The sequence below is a fragment of the Sorex araneus genome, chromosome 2 (assembly GCF_027595985.1).
Source record: "Sorex araneus isolate mSorAra2 chromosome 2, mSorAra2.pri, whole genome shotgun sequence".
NCBI classification, from domain to species: domain Eukaryota; kingdom Metazoa; phylum Chordata; class Mammalia; order Eulipotyphla; family Soricidae; genus Sorex; species Sorex araneus.
The window spans coordinates 365,256,593-365,275,776 of NC_073303.1; the positions used below are offsets into that span (position 1 = coordinate 365,256,593).

General features: G+C 48.7%; 1 protein-coding gene and 1 long non-coding RNA gene across 3 annotated transcripts in view; one reads left to right on the plus strand and one right to left on the minus strand.

Annotated features, from left to right (window-relative positions):
* The window catches only part of LOC129401677 (uncharacterized), a 79,503-nt gene extending 77,569 nt beyond the window's left edge, over nucleotides 1–1,934 (minus strand). For both annotated transcript variants that reach the window (XR_008628417.1, XR_008628416.1), the window contains exon 1: nucleotides 1,798–1,934. This is a non-coding gene — a long non-coding RNA (uncharacterized LOC129401677). The remainder of the gene's footprint in view (nucleotides 1–1,797) is intronic.
* Nucleotides 1,513–18,480, plus strand: ST8SIA3 (ST8 alpha-N-acetyl-neuraminide alpha-2,8-sialyltransferase 3). Its single transcript, XM_055124420.1, has 4 exons — nucleotides 1,513–2,055; nucleotides 3,302–3,421; nucleotides 5,812–6,369; nucleotides 8,745–18,480. Exons 1-4 carry the CDS (start codon nucleotides 1,877–1,879, stop codon nucleotides 9,025–9,027), a joined length of 1,140 nt encoding a protein of 379 aa, XP_054980395.1. The 5' UTR covers nucleotides 1,513–1,876; the 3' UTR covers nucleotides 9,028–18,480.
* The last annotated feature ends 704 nt before the right edge of the window (nucleotides 18,481–19,184 follow it).

Below are 19,184 nucleotides of genomic sequence, written 5' to 3' on the forward strand. Positions count from 1 at the left end.
CCCCTACACACACAGAAAATGAGATACTCTCTCCAGCTGTCCCCACAGGGTGGCTAAACGCTGCGCCCCCCTACACACACACACACACACACACACACACACACACACACACTCTGGTCCCCCGGCTCCAGCCCTAGAACAGGCCATGGCTATGAGGTCATTCGGTTCCCGCCCTCCACCTTGGGTCCAACCAGCCTTTTATTGAGAGGCCAGTCTCCTCTCTTCCTTGTACCCACAAGACACAAGGAGGAGATTAAAGCTCCTGTTCCTCTGAGTCCAAGAACAAATCCACACTAGCTGCTACTGGCCCTTGCCCCTCTCTGAGTCCAGCTTCTTCCTGCTTGAAATGGTCATGGCCATCCCCTACCCAGGAACTGTGACTGAGACCCGTTATCCCCTGGTCACCACGGAGAACTCTGCAGGCACCAGCGAGTCCTCAGCAACCTGGACCACCAATCCCTGCATTGTGGGTGGGGGGAGGGGGCAAGGGAAGGGGGACCTCAATCGTCCTGTCCTCGACTCCCTGATGTCCTCTTCTGGCGTGCCTCGGAGGGTAAATACACTCAACTGGCACACGGGGGCTAGTGGAGACATCAGCTCAGCGCAAAGGTCTGAGGTTCCCTCTGCACAGGGAAGGATGGGCGGAAAAAGGGATTAATTTTCTTTTCCAATGAATCTTAACACCAGTAACAGATGTTCTGACTGACACAGTGAAGAATTCAGAGGCAAAGAGGTGATCCTTCCGGAGTTCTCTCTCTTATGTGGTTCCTGAGCTGGGCTCGGTCCCCGAAGAAGATCTAGAAGGTCTCCGGTCTGTCCCCGTGCCGAGGTGCGGCCACCGCGAGGGCCAAAGCGGGAGACCACAGGGTCTGAAGCTCCAGCCTTGACCAATGCCAACTGCGAGCTGCGCGTCAGCCCCTGGGAGGGACACCGCTGCCCAGGCCAGGCCTACTCACTGACAGCTCCCCTCACAGGGAGGCCACTCACCCTTCAGGCAAGTGTGTAGTGGGCCTCGGAGGTTCTGGAAAATTCCAAGGAGGCCATAACGGTTCCCAATGCAGACAGAGGCAGCTCCCTCTTGGGGGCTTCCTTGCTGGGTGGGATGCGTGTTGTCAACGTGGAGGTGAAGGTTAGGGTGCTTGGGGGTGGGAAGACTGAGAAGAACTGAGTGCGCAAACACGTGTGCCTGTGTGCGCACACGTGTGTGTGCATGCATGTGTGTGTGCATGCATGTGTGTGTGTGTGTGAGTGCGTGTGTGTGAGTAATCACGGCCCCGGCTCGGGCCGGTTGCATGTGGGCCTCGGTCAGGCCAGAGCCACCTCCTAACCTGCACGGTGCTCGGGCGGGCCCCGGGGCTCCACGGCTGCAGGCCGCCTCCCGTTGGGCCCTTTCCTCCACCGCCGCCCGCTCCCGCTCCTCCCCGCGCTTATTGGGGAGATCCGAGTTCATTAATTAAATCCTGGGCTCAGATCGAAGTGTAACGTTATTCCAATCACATTTATCTCGCAGGCGGCGGAGGAGGTGGTAACCTCGCTGGCAACGCGCGGGGGAGCCGGAGCCGGCGGCCGGGGACGCACGGCGCTGCGCGCTCTCCGCCCCGCCGCCCGCCGCCCGCCGCGCAGACCCTCCGCCTTCCGGCTCCAGCGCGCCCCGCGCCCCGTGGCCTCTGGGGTCCCGCCGCCCTCCGGGGCTCCCGCCCGGGCCCTCCCCCGGCCCCCCGCGGCTCCCCTGCCCCGGGCCCCCTCCCCCGCCACACACGCGGCCACGCGCGCGCAAACACACACATTCACACTCACACGCGCTGACACGCCGGCGAGCGGCCGGCAGCTCCGTGCACCGCGTCCCCCGCTTTCCCCGAGCCCGGCGCGGCCCGGGATGAGAAACTGCAAAATGGCCCGGGTCGCCAGTGTGCTGGGGCTGGTCATGCTCAGCGTCGCCCTGCTGATTCTCTCGCTCATCAGCTACGTGTCCCTGAAAAAGGAGAACATCTTCACCACTCCCAAGTACGCCAGCCCGGGGGCGCCCCGAATGTACATGTTCCACGCGGGATTCAAGTGAGTGCGGGCCTCCGCTCGAGCGCCCTCGGGGGTCTGGTTTATGGGGGGGGGGTAGGGGAGGGTGGGGAGAGGGGTCTAGGGCTTCCCGGAGGCTCTGGGCCGGGAATTGCGTGGTTCTGGCACTCTGAGCTATCCTCCCGGTCTCCCTTTTATTATTATCATTGTTGAACCCGAAGCCCCCAAGCCTTTGTCCTAATCGATGTGATTGCATGCTCGAGTCTCGTGTTCCGCGGCCCTTCCCCCATCTCTGAGAGGCAGAGGGTGTGTGTGTGTGTGTGTGTGTGTGTGTGTGTGTGTGTGTGTGTGTGTGTGTGTGTGTGTGTGTGTGTGTGTGTTGGGGGGGGGGGACGGAGGGAGGTGGACACGCGCGCGATCGCGCCTTCCCCGCGCCCTGTCCGCAGCCTGGGCGCCTCGGGCTCGGCCGGTCCGGCGCGAAGTCATGGCGCAGGCGCCCGCCCCCTCCCCGCGCCCCTCCCGCGGCGCTGCCCCCGCCCAGGATGCGCGCCCGTGTCCCCTGCAGCCCCCGGGGGACTCGGCCTCTCTCCCCCGCACCGCCCGCCCCCGCCCCCTGCCCGGGATCGCCGCAATCCCCCCGCGCGCTGCGGGAAACGAGGCTCCCCCGGCCCCTTCAGCTAGATGGTGACAGGGGGCAGTGGGGGGGGGGGGCGGCGCAGCTCCTCCAGAGCCCCCCTAGAGCGGGGCCTTGCGCGGGACCCGGAGCCCAGCAACTGCCCCTGGAGGGCCCGGAGGTGCCCAGCCTTTGAGCAGCTCCCGGCGGAGTCTGCGGGCGCCTCCCGGGGGGGTCCCCCTCCCCGACCACCCCGGCGGGGCTGGGGGCGGGTCGGGGCGCGAGAGCGGAGCGGCGGGGAGTGTGGGGGCCAGCAGGGCGGGCGGGAGCAGCCCCCACCCCCGGCCGCTCGGCCCCCGCATCCGCGCATCCGTCTCGGTGGCGCTGGCGCTGTCCGCGGTGCTGACGCCCGGCTCCGCGCGCGACGGCCATTTTAAGGTCGCTCGGGCACCACGAGGGGCGGCCCTTGCGCCCACCGGGACTCCCCGGCCTCCCCCCGTGGGCCTTCCCGGGGCGGGCGAGGGGCGCGCGGTGGGAGCGCAGGCCCCGGCGGGGCGTCCCGGGGGGCCGCGGCCCGCCCCTGGGCCTGTGCGCGCGCGGGCGGCCGAGCCTTAATGGCTCCCCGGCCGCCGCCCGGGCCAGCGCGCTTGTCTGTCTGCTCACGCTCCTCTCCAGGTCCCAGTTTGCCTTGAAGTTTCTAGACCCGTCATTTGTGCCCATTTCGAATTCTCTGAGCCACGAACGCCAGGAGAAACCTAAGTGGACATTTAATCGGACTGCGTTTTTGCATCAAAGGTAGGCTAGCGGGGGGAGAAAGAGCCCCCAGAGGTGCCTGTTTGGATTCTGCAGCTCACAGCAAAGCAAATGACCCAAGGCCACAAAAGTCTGACCCCACACCCCACCCCACACCCCCAGCCCAGGTGTAGTTTTTGCATTGGGTGCTGGGCCGATTGGTTTCTTCGTGCGGAGTGTCTTCCCATAAAGAGAAAAGCACCGGGAAGATCAATTGGAAAGGGGAAAAGGAGGCCTCGGCGTCCTCTGCCCTGATTTACAGCTAGCAAGTCTGGCTCTACTGCCAAAGCCATCTGTCAAAACAAAAACAAACAAAATTCATTGCGAAAAGACCACCGATACATTTTTTCAGTCGCCTACTGAGGGGAGGGCGGGGGGGGGGCGTGGAGGAGGCTTGAAAACAATCGAATAGTATTAGCTCATTGAAACACACACCCAACGCGATCTCTGTCAAATGACCAGTGAAAATCCTGCCTAGATTTTGGGCAGGCGTCTGGACGTGGTTTTGCCTGTTTGTTTCTATCAAAAACCTTGGTAGCTTTTTAACGTCTGGCAAAAGCTACGTAACCTCATCCTTGGTTTTTCTCAGAGCACCCTCTTGTATACAAGGAGGAAGAAAAATGGATGGAGGTGGAGTGGGGGCGACTTTAGGGTGGGTGGGTGGATGGGTGGGTGGGTTTTCTAGGTGAGGGGAGAAAGGTTCGGTCCTTTAAATTCATGCTCAGTGGTTCTGCTCAGCCTTGGGGCTCAGAGAAGCCCTCCCTCCTCCATGCGTGGTGGGGGACGATGCTGGTAAATGGAGTGTGAGCCATCTAGTGTACTCATTAGGAGTGGAAATGCTTCTTTTGCAGATCCCGCTTTTACATTGCAGGGAACTGTGTGCCATACTCATAGTATCCCTAGTCGGTGCATCTTCTTTTATTTCAGTCAAAGTATGGAATTCCAGCAAATTTAGTACCTCTGGTATGACAAGAATGTCACCTGAAAAGGGTGATGGTGACTTAAAACAACTTAAGCACTGCTTAATTAGTAAATAGTCTATGACAATAATTGGTGTATGCTAAAAACTCTAGAAGTGTTCATTTTTATTTTGGGATTTTAATCCAAGGTGATTTTTATGGACAACCTAGAAAATGTTCTTAGGTAAACAAATAATACCTTTTCCCAAAACATAAGTATAATCCCATAAAAATAGTCTTCTTACTCTATACTATGTAATTTAAGTAAGTAACCAATTAGAACAGCATTTTCCTTTCAACATACCCCCTCTTTTAATCCACTTACTAGGTGATTTTTCATTAATTTTTCAAGTTCCATTTAAATTTACTTTATCTTGGTTGTGAGAATTTGTAAAGAACCTGACTGGCTTAAAATTCTAGATTAAAGTCTTCCTCTATAGTTCAACAAAAGAAAAAAATTCAAAAAATTTCAGGTAAAGGGATGCTATGTAAAGCACCTAGTGTCAAACCTGCTGATTTTAGACAAAATAAGCAGGCGATCGAATATGATTTCTGAGCGTTGAATAATCTAGTGGCAAAGTAATATGCTTCTGGTTTTCTTAAATGTTTCAAGAGCTGAAGCTTTAAGAAGACGTATGTAATTTTACTTAGAGCTCAGCATGAAAGCAAAATGAAATTAGTGCTAAATATCCCCTCTGCCTGTTTATCCTCCGAGTTCTTAGCATATACACACATTTTTCAGGACTTACCATTGCTTCTTTTGCTAAGGATTAGATTTCCCTGCCTAAATTGTGCTTTTATATAATCAAAATTTTTTAAAATCCCTGTTCCATTATTCAAAGGTCCTTAATGAGATTATCATCTCATTTCTATTAAATATTCAGCTACACCCACAGCTAGCACCATTTTCATGTTTTAATAATAGATAGTACAATACTGACTCACATCTATTTGACTCTTATTTGGACACCAGAGATATTTGATAGTCCTTGAACACTGGAGGCCAGTAGCAAACAAGTAGTGCCTAGTTACAAACTCTTGAGTTCCCAATGACAGTGCATTAATGTGAGATCTTTAGGGCCTGTGTCAATTTTTTCCTTGTATTTTCTGACACCGTTTGTTCTATGTCCCTCCGCCGCCACCTCCCCCATCAAATAGAGTTTGCACTTAGAGCAGAAAACCAATGGATGGCAGCTCAAACACTGCATTGCAACATTTACAAACCTTGAAGGATTACCTCCAGAACTTGACTAGAAGAGGAAAACACGTCTGTAGGCTCTAAAGCAGTCCTTCCCGCGCAGACCAGAGAGGGTCCCATCTCGGGTTTAGTGTGTCTTACGATTCTTGTCTAAATGAAATGGGAACATAAGACATAAAATGGGAAATCAATTCTTTTGAATGGGATGCAATTTAATGAATTTCTTTCTATTTTAGGCAAGAAATTCTTCGGCATGTCGATATAATAAAAAATTTTTCTTTGACCAAGAGTAGTGTTCGGGTTGGACAACTGATGCACTATGATTATTCCAGCCATAAATATGTTTTCTCTATTAGCAATAACTTCCGGTCGCTGCTTCCAGATGTATCGCCCATTGTGAATAAGCACTATAACATCTGTGCTGTGGTGGGCAATAGTGGGATCCTGACAGGGAGCCGGTGTGGACAAGAAATAGACAAGTCCGATTTTGTTTTCCGTTGCAATTTCGCCCCCACGGAGGCTTATCAAAGAGATGTTGGAAGGAAAACCAACCTTACCACCTTCAACCCCAGCATCCTGGAAAAATATTACAACAATCTTTTGACTATTCAGGATCGCAACAACTTTTTCCTCGGTTTAAAAAAGCTTGACGGGGCTATTCTCTGGATCCCTGCATTTTTCTTCCACACTTCAGCAACTGTTACCAGGACATTAGTTGACTTTTTTGTTGAACACAGAGGTCAGTTAAAGGTCCAGTTGGCTTGGCCTGGAAACATAATGCAACATGTCAACAGGTGTGTATATTTTATTGCCTATAAGCATACCCCACCAGATGGCAAATCAATAGTGTAATCTCTTGGGGGTAGGAGCTACCCAGTTAGCTTAGCTGGTTGGTTTTGGGGTTTGTGTTGGGGTTTATTTGCTGGGGGAGGGGCTTCACCCAACAATGTTTAGAATCTACTCCCAGCTGGACCTCTGAGAGTCATTCCTGGTAGTGCTTAGGAAACCATGTAGTGCGAGGGAACAAACCCTGAGCTACCTCCCTTGTTAGCTTAGTTTTTAGGGCACATTTTATGTACTATGAATGAATGATTCGTTGTAAGCAAGAAATTCCAGGTAAGGAATTTAGTCTTCCAACTCCCAAATGAAGGGACTGTTATTTCCCTGGTCTTCCTTCTTCATTCTCTCTTCTTTCCCTTGATGAGGAACCTAGCCAGAAATCATGAACGTCACCACAGATCAAGAATTTGGGGGGCTGAGTGGTAGTACAGTGGGTAGTGCACTTGCCCTGCATGTGGCAGTTAACCCAGGTTCAACCCCAGGAATCCCATATCATCCCCACAATCCCACCAGAATGATTCCTGAGTGCAGATCGAGGAGTAAGTCCTGAGCACCACTGGGTGTGGCAACAAAACAATAAGACAAAATGAATAATTTTCATTCTAGAGCTATCTCCCAATAATATCTATGGCTAAATTAGATTAAATGGTATTTTAAAGAAGATGAATTTGAAAGGAAGACTTTTAAAAGTCTTCCTTTTTATTTGACGTTTGAATATTTTGTAGATGTCTAGGACCAATAAACCATCTACATAAATCACAGATTGCATAATCTGTCTTTATAATTTACGATTTGAGTGCCAAAACCCCATGCAAGGAGATCTTATGAGCTTGTTCTTGTGCCTGGCCTTTGATAGACAGATTGGCCACGGAGACAAAGTTTCCAATCGAGTTTGATGAGCTTGAATTCTGGCTGCACTTTAGAATCATTGCCGAGCTTTAAGAAATACTGCTGCCTGGGCTCTATTTCAAGACATCTTAAGGTGATTTTGGTCAGGGAGGGAAATTTTGGAATTTTCAGGTTACTGCCCAGATAATTCTGACATGAAGCCATGAATCCAGAGCACTTTCAAAAGCAAGGCTCTTTTATTTGTTTCTCTTTTGCTTTACATGTACCGTCTCAGGGCCTGTGAGATAATGCACTGAGTAAGGTGCTTGCCTTGCGAAGAAGCTTACAAGGCAAGACTTAGCAGTTATTGACCCTGAGGCAGTGTCCACCCCCCCCCCCCGAGAAAAGGGTAGAAGCAGAGTGAAATGCCAGGCCTCTTGTCAGGTTGCCCTGTGGCCATTTGACCTCAACCTCTTGCTCTTGAGATGCTCAGCTGAACTCAGAATGTCAGAAGTCACTCTGATGCCTTCGGTAAGATTGGCTGGAGTGAGATGGGAGTTTTAAGATTTCAGCTGACAGGGAGGTCTTCATCTTTGCAATCCTGGAGTAGTGAAGGAGAAATATGAGTGCTTAGAAACTTCAGGATAGGCCCTCAGAGCTGGTTGAAAGCATTACCTAGAACACTCCCTGCCACTCCAACCTGAACCAAACCCAAAGGGTCGATGAAAACTCCGTTGGCATCCCATCCATAGAAACCTAATTCTTGGTTCTGCCTGTATGACCAGTGAGAATAAACATGCACCCCTAGCCGTCTCAAATGTTCAACAGTGTAGCTAGGAAGGCTCCAGGACTAAACAGGAAAGAAAACATGATCCCTCATGTAGCCTTTTTTCAAAAAAAGAAATTCAGACCATGTATAAGTGCTTTTCCTAGGTTGTAGTATGTGAAGGAAGGGCTTGGACACCTCTAACTGGAAGGCTAAGGAGAGGTCACTGCATTTTTTTTCACAAGAAGGCCAGGAAAGAAAAGTAGCCTGCCCCCCCCCCAATCTTTCCAAACTTGAAAAGACTGAAATGTGCAGTTTTGATAAGGGGATTACAGGGGACTTAGCCTGTGTGGATGGTCCTCTCCTGGGTGATCTTGATGGCATCACCATGGACTCAGAGGTCCGATGGAGTACACACCCCCTCAAAGAGGCAGGGCTGGCTCTGGGAAAGCACTGGAATTGTGTGCTCAGGAGAGTCTGGACTTAGTTTAAATCCTCTGTTATAACTCCCGTGGGATATCTGAGTTTTGTTGATGAAGAGGCCCCCATCTCTGTTTTGCACATTTGACTGTTGAGGAGCCAGCCCTGCCCAGGGGTATTACATGGGCTAAGAGATTAGGGAAAGTATTGCTTAAGGTCTGTGGACATCTCCCTCCCTCCGCTCCCCCAGACTGATCACGTGATTGGACGCTGCGACCCAGGCCTCTGAACGCACCTGTACTTATTATCCCACAGGTACTGGAAAAACAAACATTTGTCACCCAAACGGCTGAGCACAGGTATCCTTGTATACACCCTTGCGTCGGCAATATGCGAAGAGATCCACTTGTATGGATTTTGGCCTTTCGGATTTGACCCCAACACAAAGGAAGAGCTTCCGTACCATTACTATGACAAGAAAGGAACCAAATTCACCACCAAATGGCAGGAGTCCCACCAGCTGCCGGTTGAGTTCCAACTGCTGTACAGAATGAATGAGGAAGGGCTCGCCAAGCTGTCCCTGTCTCACTGTGCCTGAGAACTCCAACAGAAAGTGCCAAACGGCTGTCTAAAAAGTGCCCCAAATCAAATTGAGTCGTCTTCAGATCAGAACCTTAGACATTCTTAGAAGGACCGTCTGCCCTTTCTGAGGAGAGCGATCTCCTCTCCCCCTTTTGTACTCACGGCTCTTTGGCGGGTCTTAGCAGGACAGGCCTGGGAGCCATGCGGTTCACGCTGGATGGATACGCAGCGTGTTGCATTTGGAGCCATGCTGCTAGCGAAATGGAAGTATTTTCATGTTTGTATTTTAATAATAAACTGTCTCTCCCACTTTTTTTAAATGAGGACCAGAGCTGGGGTCTCTGCAGCTTTGTGCAGAGATAGACCTCCTCCTCCTCCTCCTCCTCCTCCTTCTCCTCCTCAGAGGCTTCTAGCCAATTTGGGCAGGATGTCGACTTCGCTTGGGTAAGATCAGACTCTTCACAGTGGAAATGCACACACAATCGGTTTGCATCTCCCAGCTGTCTCACTCTCCCTCGCTCCTGTCTAGCTTCACCTCTCACCTCCACTCTCTCGCCCCACCATGATGCGGTTGAGAAATTGGCTAGGAGCTTTGCTTGCTTGTTGTTGCCTCTGTACTTGATGTGTTCAAGGCTCTGGGTGATCTTTGATGTTTTATGACAAGCAAATCATGATAGATACCCTACTGATGACAAATGCCTCCTAGACAGTAAGAAATGCCTCCTAGATGTCCTCGCTAGTCCTTTTGTGGTGAGTGGCATAAAATCCCATGTATCTTTTCCTGTCACTTAGCAGGTCGCTATAGTGGGTTGCTTCCAGTCTCTTGACATAACTTACCAGGGCAAATCATTTTGTTGCTTTATCTATGAGGGTGATGGCCTTCCAGCCTGGGTTTAGTGCCAGCCATCATTCCAACCCAAACCTGGCACTAAGAATTCCCTCTGGTTGTATGGACAGTGGATTGGCCTAAGCTCCTGGGACAGAGCGAGGAAAGGGAAGGAGAACGGATGGTATTAGAGAGTCCTGTCTACCCTAGAGTGTTATTACCATGTTGCCCTTGGAGAATCAGGAGAGTTGGGAGATTATGGAATTGTTGACGTTGGCCAGGCTCAGATACCATTTGCAGCATGCTAGATTGAGGTTACCTTCTGCACCGTGATGTCCACCAGTGCTGCTCCAGAGTGTTCTCTTTCAGACGGCTGCAGATGCCGGATGGTCCTCCTTTCCACTGAAACTGGGCATACCCAGATGCCAATAAAGTGTTTATCAAGGAAAGCCCATTGTGCTGTAGCAAGATTTGGTACTGATTAACCCTTGGAATTTGAGGTGTGTCGACCTACCCTGGTAGAATTAGTTGGCTGTTCTCTTTTTCATTATTTCAGCCTGAGGAATAGGAATTACATCACTCTCGTCCCTGGCTTTTCACTGAGTAGCACTTTGTTCTTTCCAGTTCAGCCCAAAGTCTGGCCAAGTGGATGTTAAATTTTAATAAGAGTTTCTTCTTTCCAAATGCCAGTCAAGCACATTTGTTATGCATTTAGGAAGGGTGGCTTGTTCTTTTCCAGAAATCACTTCTAAATTGTTTTCAATGTTACAGAGACTAGTTAAAAATCATGGCTGGCATTCGTTCAGTCATTGGGTCACTGGCCCTCTTTGGAGAGGAATGGTCATATCCCCCCATGGAAATGGAGAGTAAATTAGACTGAGTCCATATGTTCCACAGGACCTCAAGGGGAGCATCCTATTCTGATTTTTTTCCCAGAAAGCTAAACAGAGGAACTTATATGGCTCTAGATACTAATTCATGAAAGGAAAACTAGACAGGCTCAGTTTTCCTGTTATTAGTTGTGTCGTGCCTTCCAATACCTGACCAATGACCATTGCCCAAAGAGATAAAATGAAGCAGTAGTGAATGTTTTGAAACAGGAAACATGAAACCAACTAGATACTCGAGATACTTAGAAAGAAAAAGATTCACTTTTTAAATTTTTTTGTTCATATTTTAACTTTGGTGGTATGACTTGATGGACATCATAGCCACACCGGAACTGTTCCCTGTCACTTTAAAGAGGAGAGGGCCACACTTCTCCTGCTGTGCTGTCAGGACCACTGGAGATGGATGAGTGACAGGAGTGTCTAGTTGGCTCTTCCTAAGCACTTAGTTCACTTGGTTACAGCTAAGTGATATTAATGCCAATGTTACGTGGGCCAGATTCTGACTCTGGAGTTTTAATCCCAGAGTGCCCATTAAGCTTCACTAAATAAAAATAAATGCACAGACACTTTGAACCAGGCAGGCTAAAATAGCAAAAGGCCGAATCCCTCAAATTAGCCTATTGTTCTGTGGTGGACCTTTTAGACTAGATCTCATCCTCATGCCAAGCTTTGGTTACTTTCTTCCCCCACCAAGTTCAGGAATATTTCTTAAAGCTCATCTAACTCTTGGTTCCCAGAGTAGCGTTAAAGGGAGAGGACTACCCCACCTTTCAATGGTGTCTATCACTTTCATGAGGACTCTGTGTGTCGAGGAAAGAGTTTTTTCTCCCAGCACTTCAAAAACTTGACGATCAGCATCAACCCATTTTCCTCTAAGCAAGACCTCCTGGAGCTGATCCGCAAGCTCAACTGATTCAGAGGATGATGTGGTTTTAAGACCACCTCACTTTAAAAAATAATCTCAAGTCAATTCCAAACCCTGTCCTAGCAGTCACTCACAATTATCGTCATTCTTTACATATTTTCAAATTACTTATATCCCTCCTATTTGCAAAACATGGAAGGTTTTCTTTTCATCTTTGGGTCACACCCAGCGATACACGGGGGTTAGTCCTGGCTCATGCACTCAGGAATTACTCCTGGCGGTGCTCGGGGGACCATAAGGGATGCTGGGATCGAACCCGGGTCGGCCACATGCAAAGCAAATGCCCCACCAGCTGTGCTATTGCTCCAGCCCCAAAACATGGAAGTTTTATGTGGGAAATCTTTTGTCTCAGTTTTACGAACTTTTACTGTCATTGTTTTTATTATTGTACCTGTGACTACAAGCATAGATTATAGATACTCGGTGATCATACAGAAGCCCAGTTTGTTGTTGTTGTTGTTGTTGTTTGCTTGTTTGTTTGGGGGCCCACACCAGGTATTGCACTCATGAGTCACTCCTGGTTGGTTGAGGGGCCATATGGGATGCTGGGGATTAAACCCAGATCGAATGCGTACAAGTCAAATGCCCTGTCCATTGTACTATTGTCCCAGCTCCTACACGCCCTGTTTTTAAAGACAGATCCAAAAACTAAACTTTCATCACCATCATCAGAATCAAAAAAGGAGGTGGCGGGCTTCCTGATTAGGAAGGCAGCAATGCAACCAGAATACCTGGACCTGTTGCTCAAAAGCAGAGAGCTGGGCAGAGGAGACCCACGTTTCCCCACCACCACCACTTCCTGCTTCAGCTGTGAAACCCACCCCTGGCTTTTGCAGAGCCCTTCTTCTCTCTATTAGTTCAAGGGTAAGTGTGTCCTATTATTTTTTAGGATACCCACCACAGAGTTTATCCTCTCGGCTACTGGAACCAATTTCATCATAAGGCCCCCAAGGCTATCTGCACAACATAAATGACCAATTCAGCTGCCCAGGGAAAATGCCCAGAAACACTTATCAGCGTGTTTAATGCTGACCTGCTAGGTTTTTATTGGTCACCTCCAGGGAATTGTCGTGTACAGACATGTAACTCCCAGGGAGACAGGGTTAGAAGGTGGGTTCAAGACTCCCATATTCAGTGGTCACATCACTGCCTCCACTGCCTTTGCTCTGTCTTTGGTGTCCTTGATCATTTTACAGTGCTGTGTGCATAGTGTGCTGTGTGACCAGCAGTGCTGACTGTGACTTCAGTGCCATCTGTCTGGAACCTTGATACCAGGTGGCTGACCCTGGCGCTCCTACCCAGAACAAACAAAGAGAGTGTCCCTCAGCCTCTTGTGCCTGCACCTCCAGTTACCCACCAGCATGAATTCCAGGCCTCATCTGGGTATTCCCCAAGATGAAAAAATGGATGTGGAAGCATTTCTGAGTGTCCCTATGCCTGATTTTTGACACTTGAAATGGGAAACATTTTTAAATGTGGTTATTACTGTGTTACTCAGAGTCTCTTAAAATTACTTTTCTTTATGATGGTTTATTAGTGAAGACAGACATGGGTTTGAATCAGTTGTGATCCTCAGTGAGGCTCATTCTCTTATTGATACCAGTGAGATCACAGCCTGCAGCGGACTAACTGCCTCTAATTTGAGATTACAGCGGTGTTAGGGGGCGGATCTGCATGGTGCTGCTGATCCCCCAGCAAACAGAGCTGTGTGCCAGGAGGGGCTCTTTAAAATACAGTTCTTGCCCCCAGCCAAGACCTTTGACTCAAAATATCCTGGGATAAACCCAGCTTGAAAATATTCCCCCAGTGACTCCCATGTTGGAAACCAACAATATATAGTAAAATCATAGATACCATTTTTACCAAAAGTATCTGAATGCTTATCACTCCTCACGCACTTAGTATCAGATCTGTTTCTTTATGTCATTATGGTACGTAGCAGTATAGGTGGTTTTAGAGACTCTCCTATAGCTCTCTTGGCTGGGTTGACTTGTCACTAATCTAAGTAAAGAGTAACTGGTAGTTTCATCAAAATGGTCACAAGCCAGAAGACAGTGCAGAATATAGCTTTCCTGCATTTTACCCCAAGACTAACTCTGGGTAGTCCATTCTTTTTGTATTTCAAACTATGGTCATCTCAGGTCACGTCTCTTTGCAAATAGGTTGAAAAACAGAAGTTAAATAATTCATTCAGATTCTACCTGGATGTCATTATAAATATTCCTAAAGGGATCTGATTTCTTGACCTCTGAGTAATGCCCCCAATTCAAAGGTCCTCAGGTTAGATTGAAACCCAAAGCCCAAGGAGTTAAAGGACAAAGACCAATCCAGAATGTTACGATGGGATATCAGTCAGCATTGGCTGCTCTGTTCCAGCCTTTGTTGGATAAAATGTAATTATCCTAAGGGACTATTGAATAGTCCTCTCAGCAGTGGCACATGGGTGAAGCCTTTAACTTATCTACAGTCTTAAAGGGTTCCTTTGATTTCCCTTCTGTGGGATTCATAGACAGTCTTGGTTCTGAGTGTGCTGCTAAATGCTTAATAATGGACTCCAGAGAAGCCCTAATTTGTAGCGTTGGCCCATTTCTGGGGTGTAAATACTCTTATCGTAGATAAGTTCACGTCATTAACTTGATGTCAGTTAGCTGAAAAACATAACAATAAGATTTCAAGCGCCCTTGTTCCAGCTCCAGCATCACACTGCCTGTACTTTCTGACTCGGAGCTCCAACTAGGAGATGCCAGTAGCAATGTCCTCACCCCCCCAACCCCCCAACCCCCCAAAAGGCATTTATATGTTAGTTAACTCTGCTCATTTTTTTGGAGTGCCACATTGTTTTTAATCAGATTACTGTGAGATGCACAGTTACAAAGCAGTTCATGATTGGGTTTCAGTCCTACAATGTTCCAACACCCATCGCTCCACCAATGTACATTTCCCACCATCAATGTCCCCAGTTCCTCCACCTCCCACCACCTGCCTCTACATGTCTCTCTATGTCTCTTCGTCTCTCTCTGTCTGGCTCTCTCCCTCTTGCCCTCCCTCCCTCACTCCCTCCATCCTTCCCACCTCCCTCACCGCCCTTTTGGGGGCATCATGGTTTGCAATACAGGTACTGAGAGGTTTGTTCCTTTACCTACTTTCAGCATGTAGCTCTTATCCAGAGTGATCATTTCCAACTATCATTGTCATAGTGGTCCCTTCTCTATCCCAGTTTCCTTCTCCCCCAGCACTTGAGGTAGGCTTCCAGCCATGAACCAGTCTTCCTGGCCCTTATTCCTACTGCCCTTGGGTATTAGTCATACACTATGTTGTTTTTTTTTAATATCCCATAAATGAATCCAATCATTCTATGTCTTGTCCCTCTCTGACTCATTTCACTCAGCATGAAACTCTCCTTGTCCATCCATCTATAAGCAAATTTCATAACTTAATTTTTTCTATCTGCTCATTTTTAGTATACTTTTGGGTCCTTGAGACCAAGGATTAGAAATGTTTCCTAGCCCTGAGTCTCATAGGAATCTCTATCCGACTTCCTATTCCTTAGGGCACCACATCTCATTTCTAAGGCTGACCTTCCAGGTAGATGTGCTGTAATGATTGCAGTGTATTTTGGTTTCATTTTTTTGATCTGGGGGGCCACAGCTGGTGATGTTCAGGGATCAATCCTCACTCAGCACTCAGGAATTACGTCTGGTGGGCTTGGGCACCATATAAGATGACGGGGATCAAATCCAGGTTGGCCATGTGGAAGGCAAATACCCTACCCTCTGCACTATCGCTCTGGTCCCTTGAAATCATATTTTCAGATCTTTTTGGCCTATCTGACATCACAATTGACCTGATTCACTTATTTTCCCATACACTTGCTCCACATCCTTCTGACACAGCACAAAATATTGAAGCAACCAGAAACCAGTACCCACTGAGGACCAGGGAAGAATAGGAGAGCCGATCAAGTCCCCTTGTCCCAGCTTACATGAGAGGAAACTTGGTTCCAATGTTTTTGCCTGCTGGGGGACATTCAGCTGCATCTGCCCTAAGTGGAGTCCCTATAAGTGACAAGAAACACCAGTAAGAGCACTATTAGGCACACTCTGAAGAGGAGAAGGTCCTGCTGCCCGTCCTTGGCTAAGCTAGGGCAAGCCTGCTCCTTGGCGGAGTGGGGGGCGGGGGTGGGGAGACACAAAAAAACTTTCCAGTAAGCATTTGGTCAGGACCTGAGCAAAGCTAGAGCAAGGATGCTCCTTGGGGAAAAGAAAAATACCTTCCAGTAAGCATTTGGCCACTGAGGTCCCCTGGGCACGGAGCAGTGGTACAAGGTTCCATCTTCCTCAGTTGTAAGTGAGGGCCCTACTTATCCAAGTACTGAGAAATCAGAGAGCTTGGTGAGCCACAGAATGAGTTGTTTGCAAATTGACCATATTTTTTCTGCTACAAGTCTTTGACCAGCAGGTTTAAGAAAATCCTTTGAAAGCAATTCTGGGGAAAACATACTTAATTCCCCTCCTACTGTACATGGCCATAAGGTTAATTGTAAGTATAGTAAAGCTAAATTAGACTCTAAAGTACTAGAAAGATAGAAAGGAAGGAAGGAAGGAAGGAAGGAAGGAAGGAAGGAAGGAAGGAAGGAAGGAAGGAAGGAAGGAAGGAAGGAAGGAAGGAAGGAAGGAAGGAAGGAAGACCTGTTTTCCGTGCTGTGGCACAATTCCTACAAATTCAACAAGGCATTTCTAAACCATAAATGTTTAAAGTCGGGGCTGGAGCGATAGCACAGCGGGTAGGGCGTTTGCCTTGCATGCGGCCGACCCGGGTTCGATTCCCAGCATCCCATATGGTCCCCTGAGCACCGCCAGGGGTAATTCCTGAGTGCAGAGCCAGGAGTAACCCCTGTGCATCGCCAGGTGTGACCCAAAAAGCAAAAAAAAATAAAAAAAATAAATAAATGTTTAAAGTCAACTTACACACTCTCTAAATTAAATTTAAAAGGCTGAGTACACGTCTGTTCTCAGTATTCCTCAATACTAAACCAGCTCTTTCCTGTTTAGAGTGAGTCAAGTTCATGTTTGGATGTTATTCTGTACTTATTTTAAAAAATCACATGTAACCTGGAAACTGGGTGCAGTTTCATCTTTGGCTTTTGTCCAGGCCCAAATGACAAAGCTAGTATGGAATGCGAGAAACTGGGGTGCAGGTAGAAATACAAGGGACACGTCCATAGCTGAGCAGAAAGTCCTTGGTGGTGGCCTCTGTCTTAACTGTGAACAAATTTATATAAAGCCAGTTCTGAGGAATCAGTCACTCCACACCATTTTCAACTAGAATGGAGGGTAAGAAAGCAGTCGGCCAGGAGAGAAAGGCCTGGTCTCTGTGTGACAGTGGAATCGCGCCATCAAATGCTCACAAAAAAGGAAGCGGAAGCTTCCCTCTGAGCTCTGGAATCTAGACAGCTTTCCTGAGGCAGAACAACCGGCCTCCATGTTAGCAATTGCTTCTAAGCACATTTCAGGATCCTTACTCTGCACAAAGGCAGCCTTGCAGCCAGAGCCTGAGGAGGCGTGATGGATGAGTAGAGATCCAATCACCAAGCCTTGGTCATGAGCTCTGAAATTCTCCAGGGATGCAGGGGAGAAAATGGAAACACCACAAAATAGCAACATCTACCCTCCTAGGACTATCAATCTGCCCTGCGCTTCACAGACAGGTCTTAGTGAAGGCCTAGATTCTAGATCGCCATCACCATGGAGCTAAAGACAAGTGATGTTCAGAAAGTAGGAAGCAACTGCCTTGCCCCAGTGAGTAACTGGAACTAGAGTCTGTCTCCCAACCAGAGGGTAAGTGACCAGGTCACATGGTCTCTGCATCTTCAGATGGAGAGTGAACGATGCATCGGGAAAGCGTTGATTAAAAGTCAAGGCAAAATAATGTGGTATCTTCTTTCACTTGCCCTGCATGGTTTCACCATTTCCTTTTAGCATCTTTTTAAAGAAGGGTTAGATCAGTGGAGCATGAGGAGAGCAGTGTTTCCAGAGTGGGTGATGTCACCCTCCGGGGCCAATTCAGGGGGGCATAGTAGCCTCAGGTGCGATTGGGGGAGGGGGACATGTCCTGTTTGCTTAGAGAAGGGAGCTTCCCAGAGGCAGGAGAGTACTAGTGGTTTTGGGGGGTTGGCTTGATTTGTTTGCTTTTCTTTTTCTGAAGGGGGTTGGGGGGCATTAGGCCAAATAAATTTGGGAACCTCTGGTCTAGACGAATGAGGAAGCCAAGTGGGAGAAGAGTGAATGTAAGCAGTTACAGGAATAAGCAAGCAGTGTGCCAGGACCAAGAAATGTATTTTGTATTTTAATAACCGTGTCGCCCTCCTTCCTTCCCACGCACACTTGTTTAGGGAAATGTTCTTCTGTGTGGCGGGGTGGGGGGGCTGGCACGGAAGACATAACTGCTTCCCAACCACGTCAGAGACTCTCCTGCTCCTTGTAAGAAGCTGCAGCTCGCAGGAAGCCAACTCGCATCTCTGCTGAGAAAGGCGGCGTCAGATGCCCTCAGAGACCAGCTGGAACTCACAGGCATGGAGAGCAAGAGGGCCAGCACCGCGGGACTGAGGGACATGTACATATCCCCTGCCTTCTTGGCCAGCGAGACTTCCGTAGGGGTAATCATATGTATCGTGACTGTGCTTTGTGAAGAAAATGCAATGATTTGCTTGGACAGCTCCCCAAACGTACCTGTTAGGTGTGAATGTGCCTGCCTCATTGCCTCATGTGCCAAACACATTACTGGATGCTTTGTTTTTAAATAAACCATTTTATTGTGCATTGGAAAACACCACTGGCTCTCTCTATCCTGCTGAAGGACTTAACACGCACACACACACACGCACACACACACACACACACACACACACACACAACCCACTCCGTCCCATGGAAGATTAAGGGCATGTTCCTCTTTTCATTCTTTGTGTTTTAAGGAATTCTTGGAGATTCTGGAACTTCACAAAGGCCAGCTGTCCTTTAATGAGAAGCAAATCCTGAAGGTTCCCCGTGTACAGATTTCTCCGTAGTGCCTTTAAATGCAGAGGCCTGTGCAAGAGGCCGAGACATTACAAATAATAACACATCACTCTCATTTTATGCCATCAGTAACCCAGTCGGAGCGGGTCCGAGGGACTGGGTCCTCACTGCAGTCAGCAACTCAGAGTTGCTGTTCATGTGTCAGCATGGAATGTGGGAGATTCGGAACTGCAGTCAGAGAGCAGGGGGGGGGGGAGATCATTCGAAGGTCTGCAGCACAGGCTTTGCATGCCGAAGCCCCGGTTTCATTCATCCCCAGTATTACCTGGTTCATGCAGTGGCCCCCGAGCACTGAGCTGGGAGTAACCCCTATCACTGCCAGGTGTGGCCCTAAAGCCAAAAAATAAAAAGTGTAGCCAAGAGAGACAGGGATGGCGGTCCCACTGATTTTCAGTGGGACAACAGAAAATTTAGAGACACCCTACACACAGGACTTATATTTTCTGAAAACTCTTT

Bases quoted from the DNA above. Each gene is read 5' to 3' on its own strand.
- ST8SIA3 (XM_055124420.1), top strand. From the start codon at position 1,877: ATGAGAAACTGCAAAATGGCCCGGGTCGCCAGTGTGCTGGGGCTGGTC. The intron at 2,056-3,301 runs GTGAGTGCGGGC...GCTCCTCTCCAG, and splicing joins ATGTTCCACGCGGGATTCAA to GTCCCAGTTTGCCTTGAAGT. The intron at 6,370-8,744 runs GTGTGTATATTT...ATTATCCCACAG, and splicing joins ATAATGCAACATGTCAACAG to GTACTGGAAAAACAAACATT.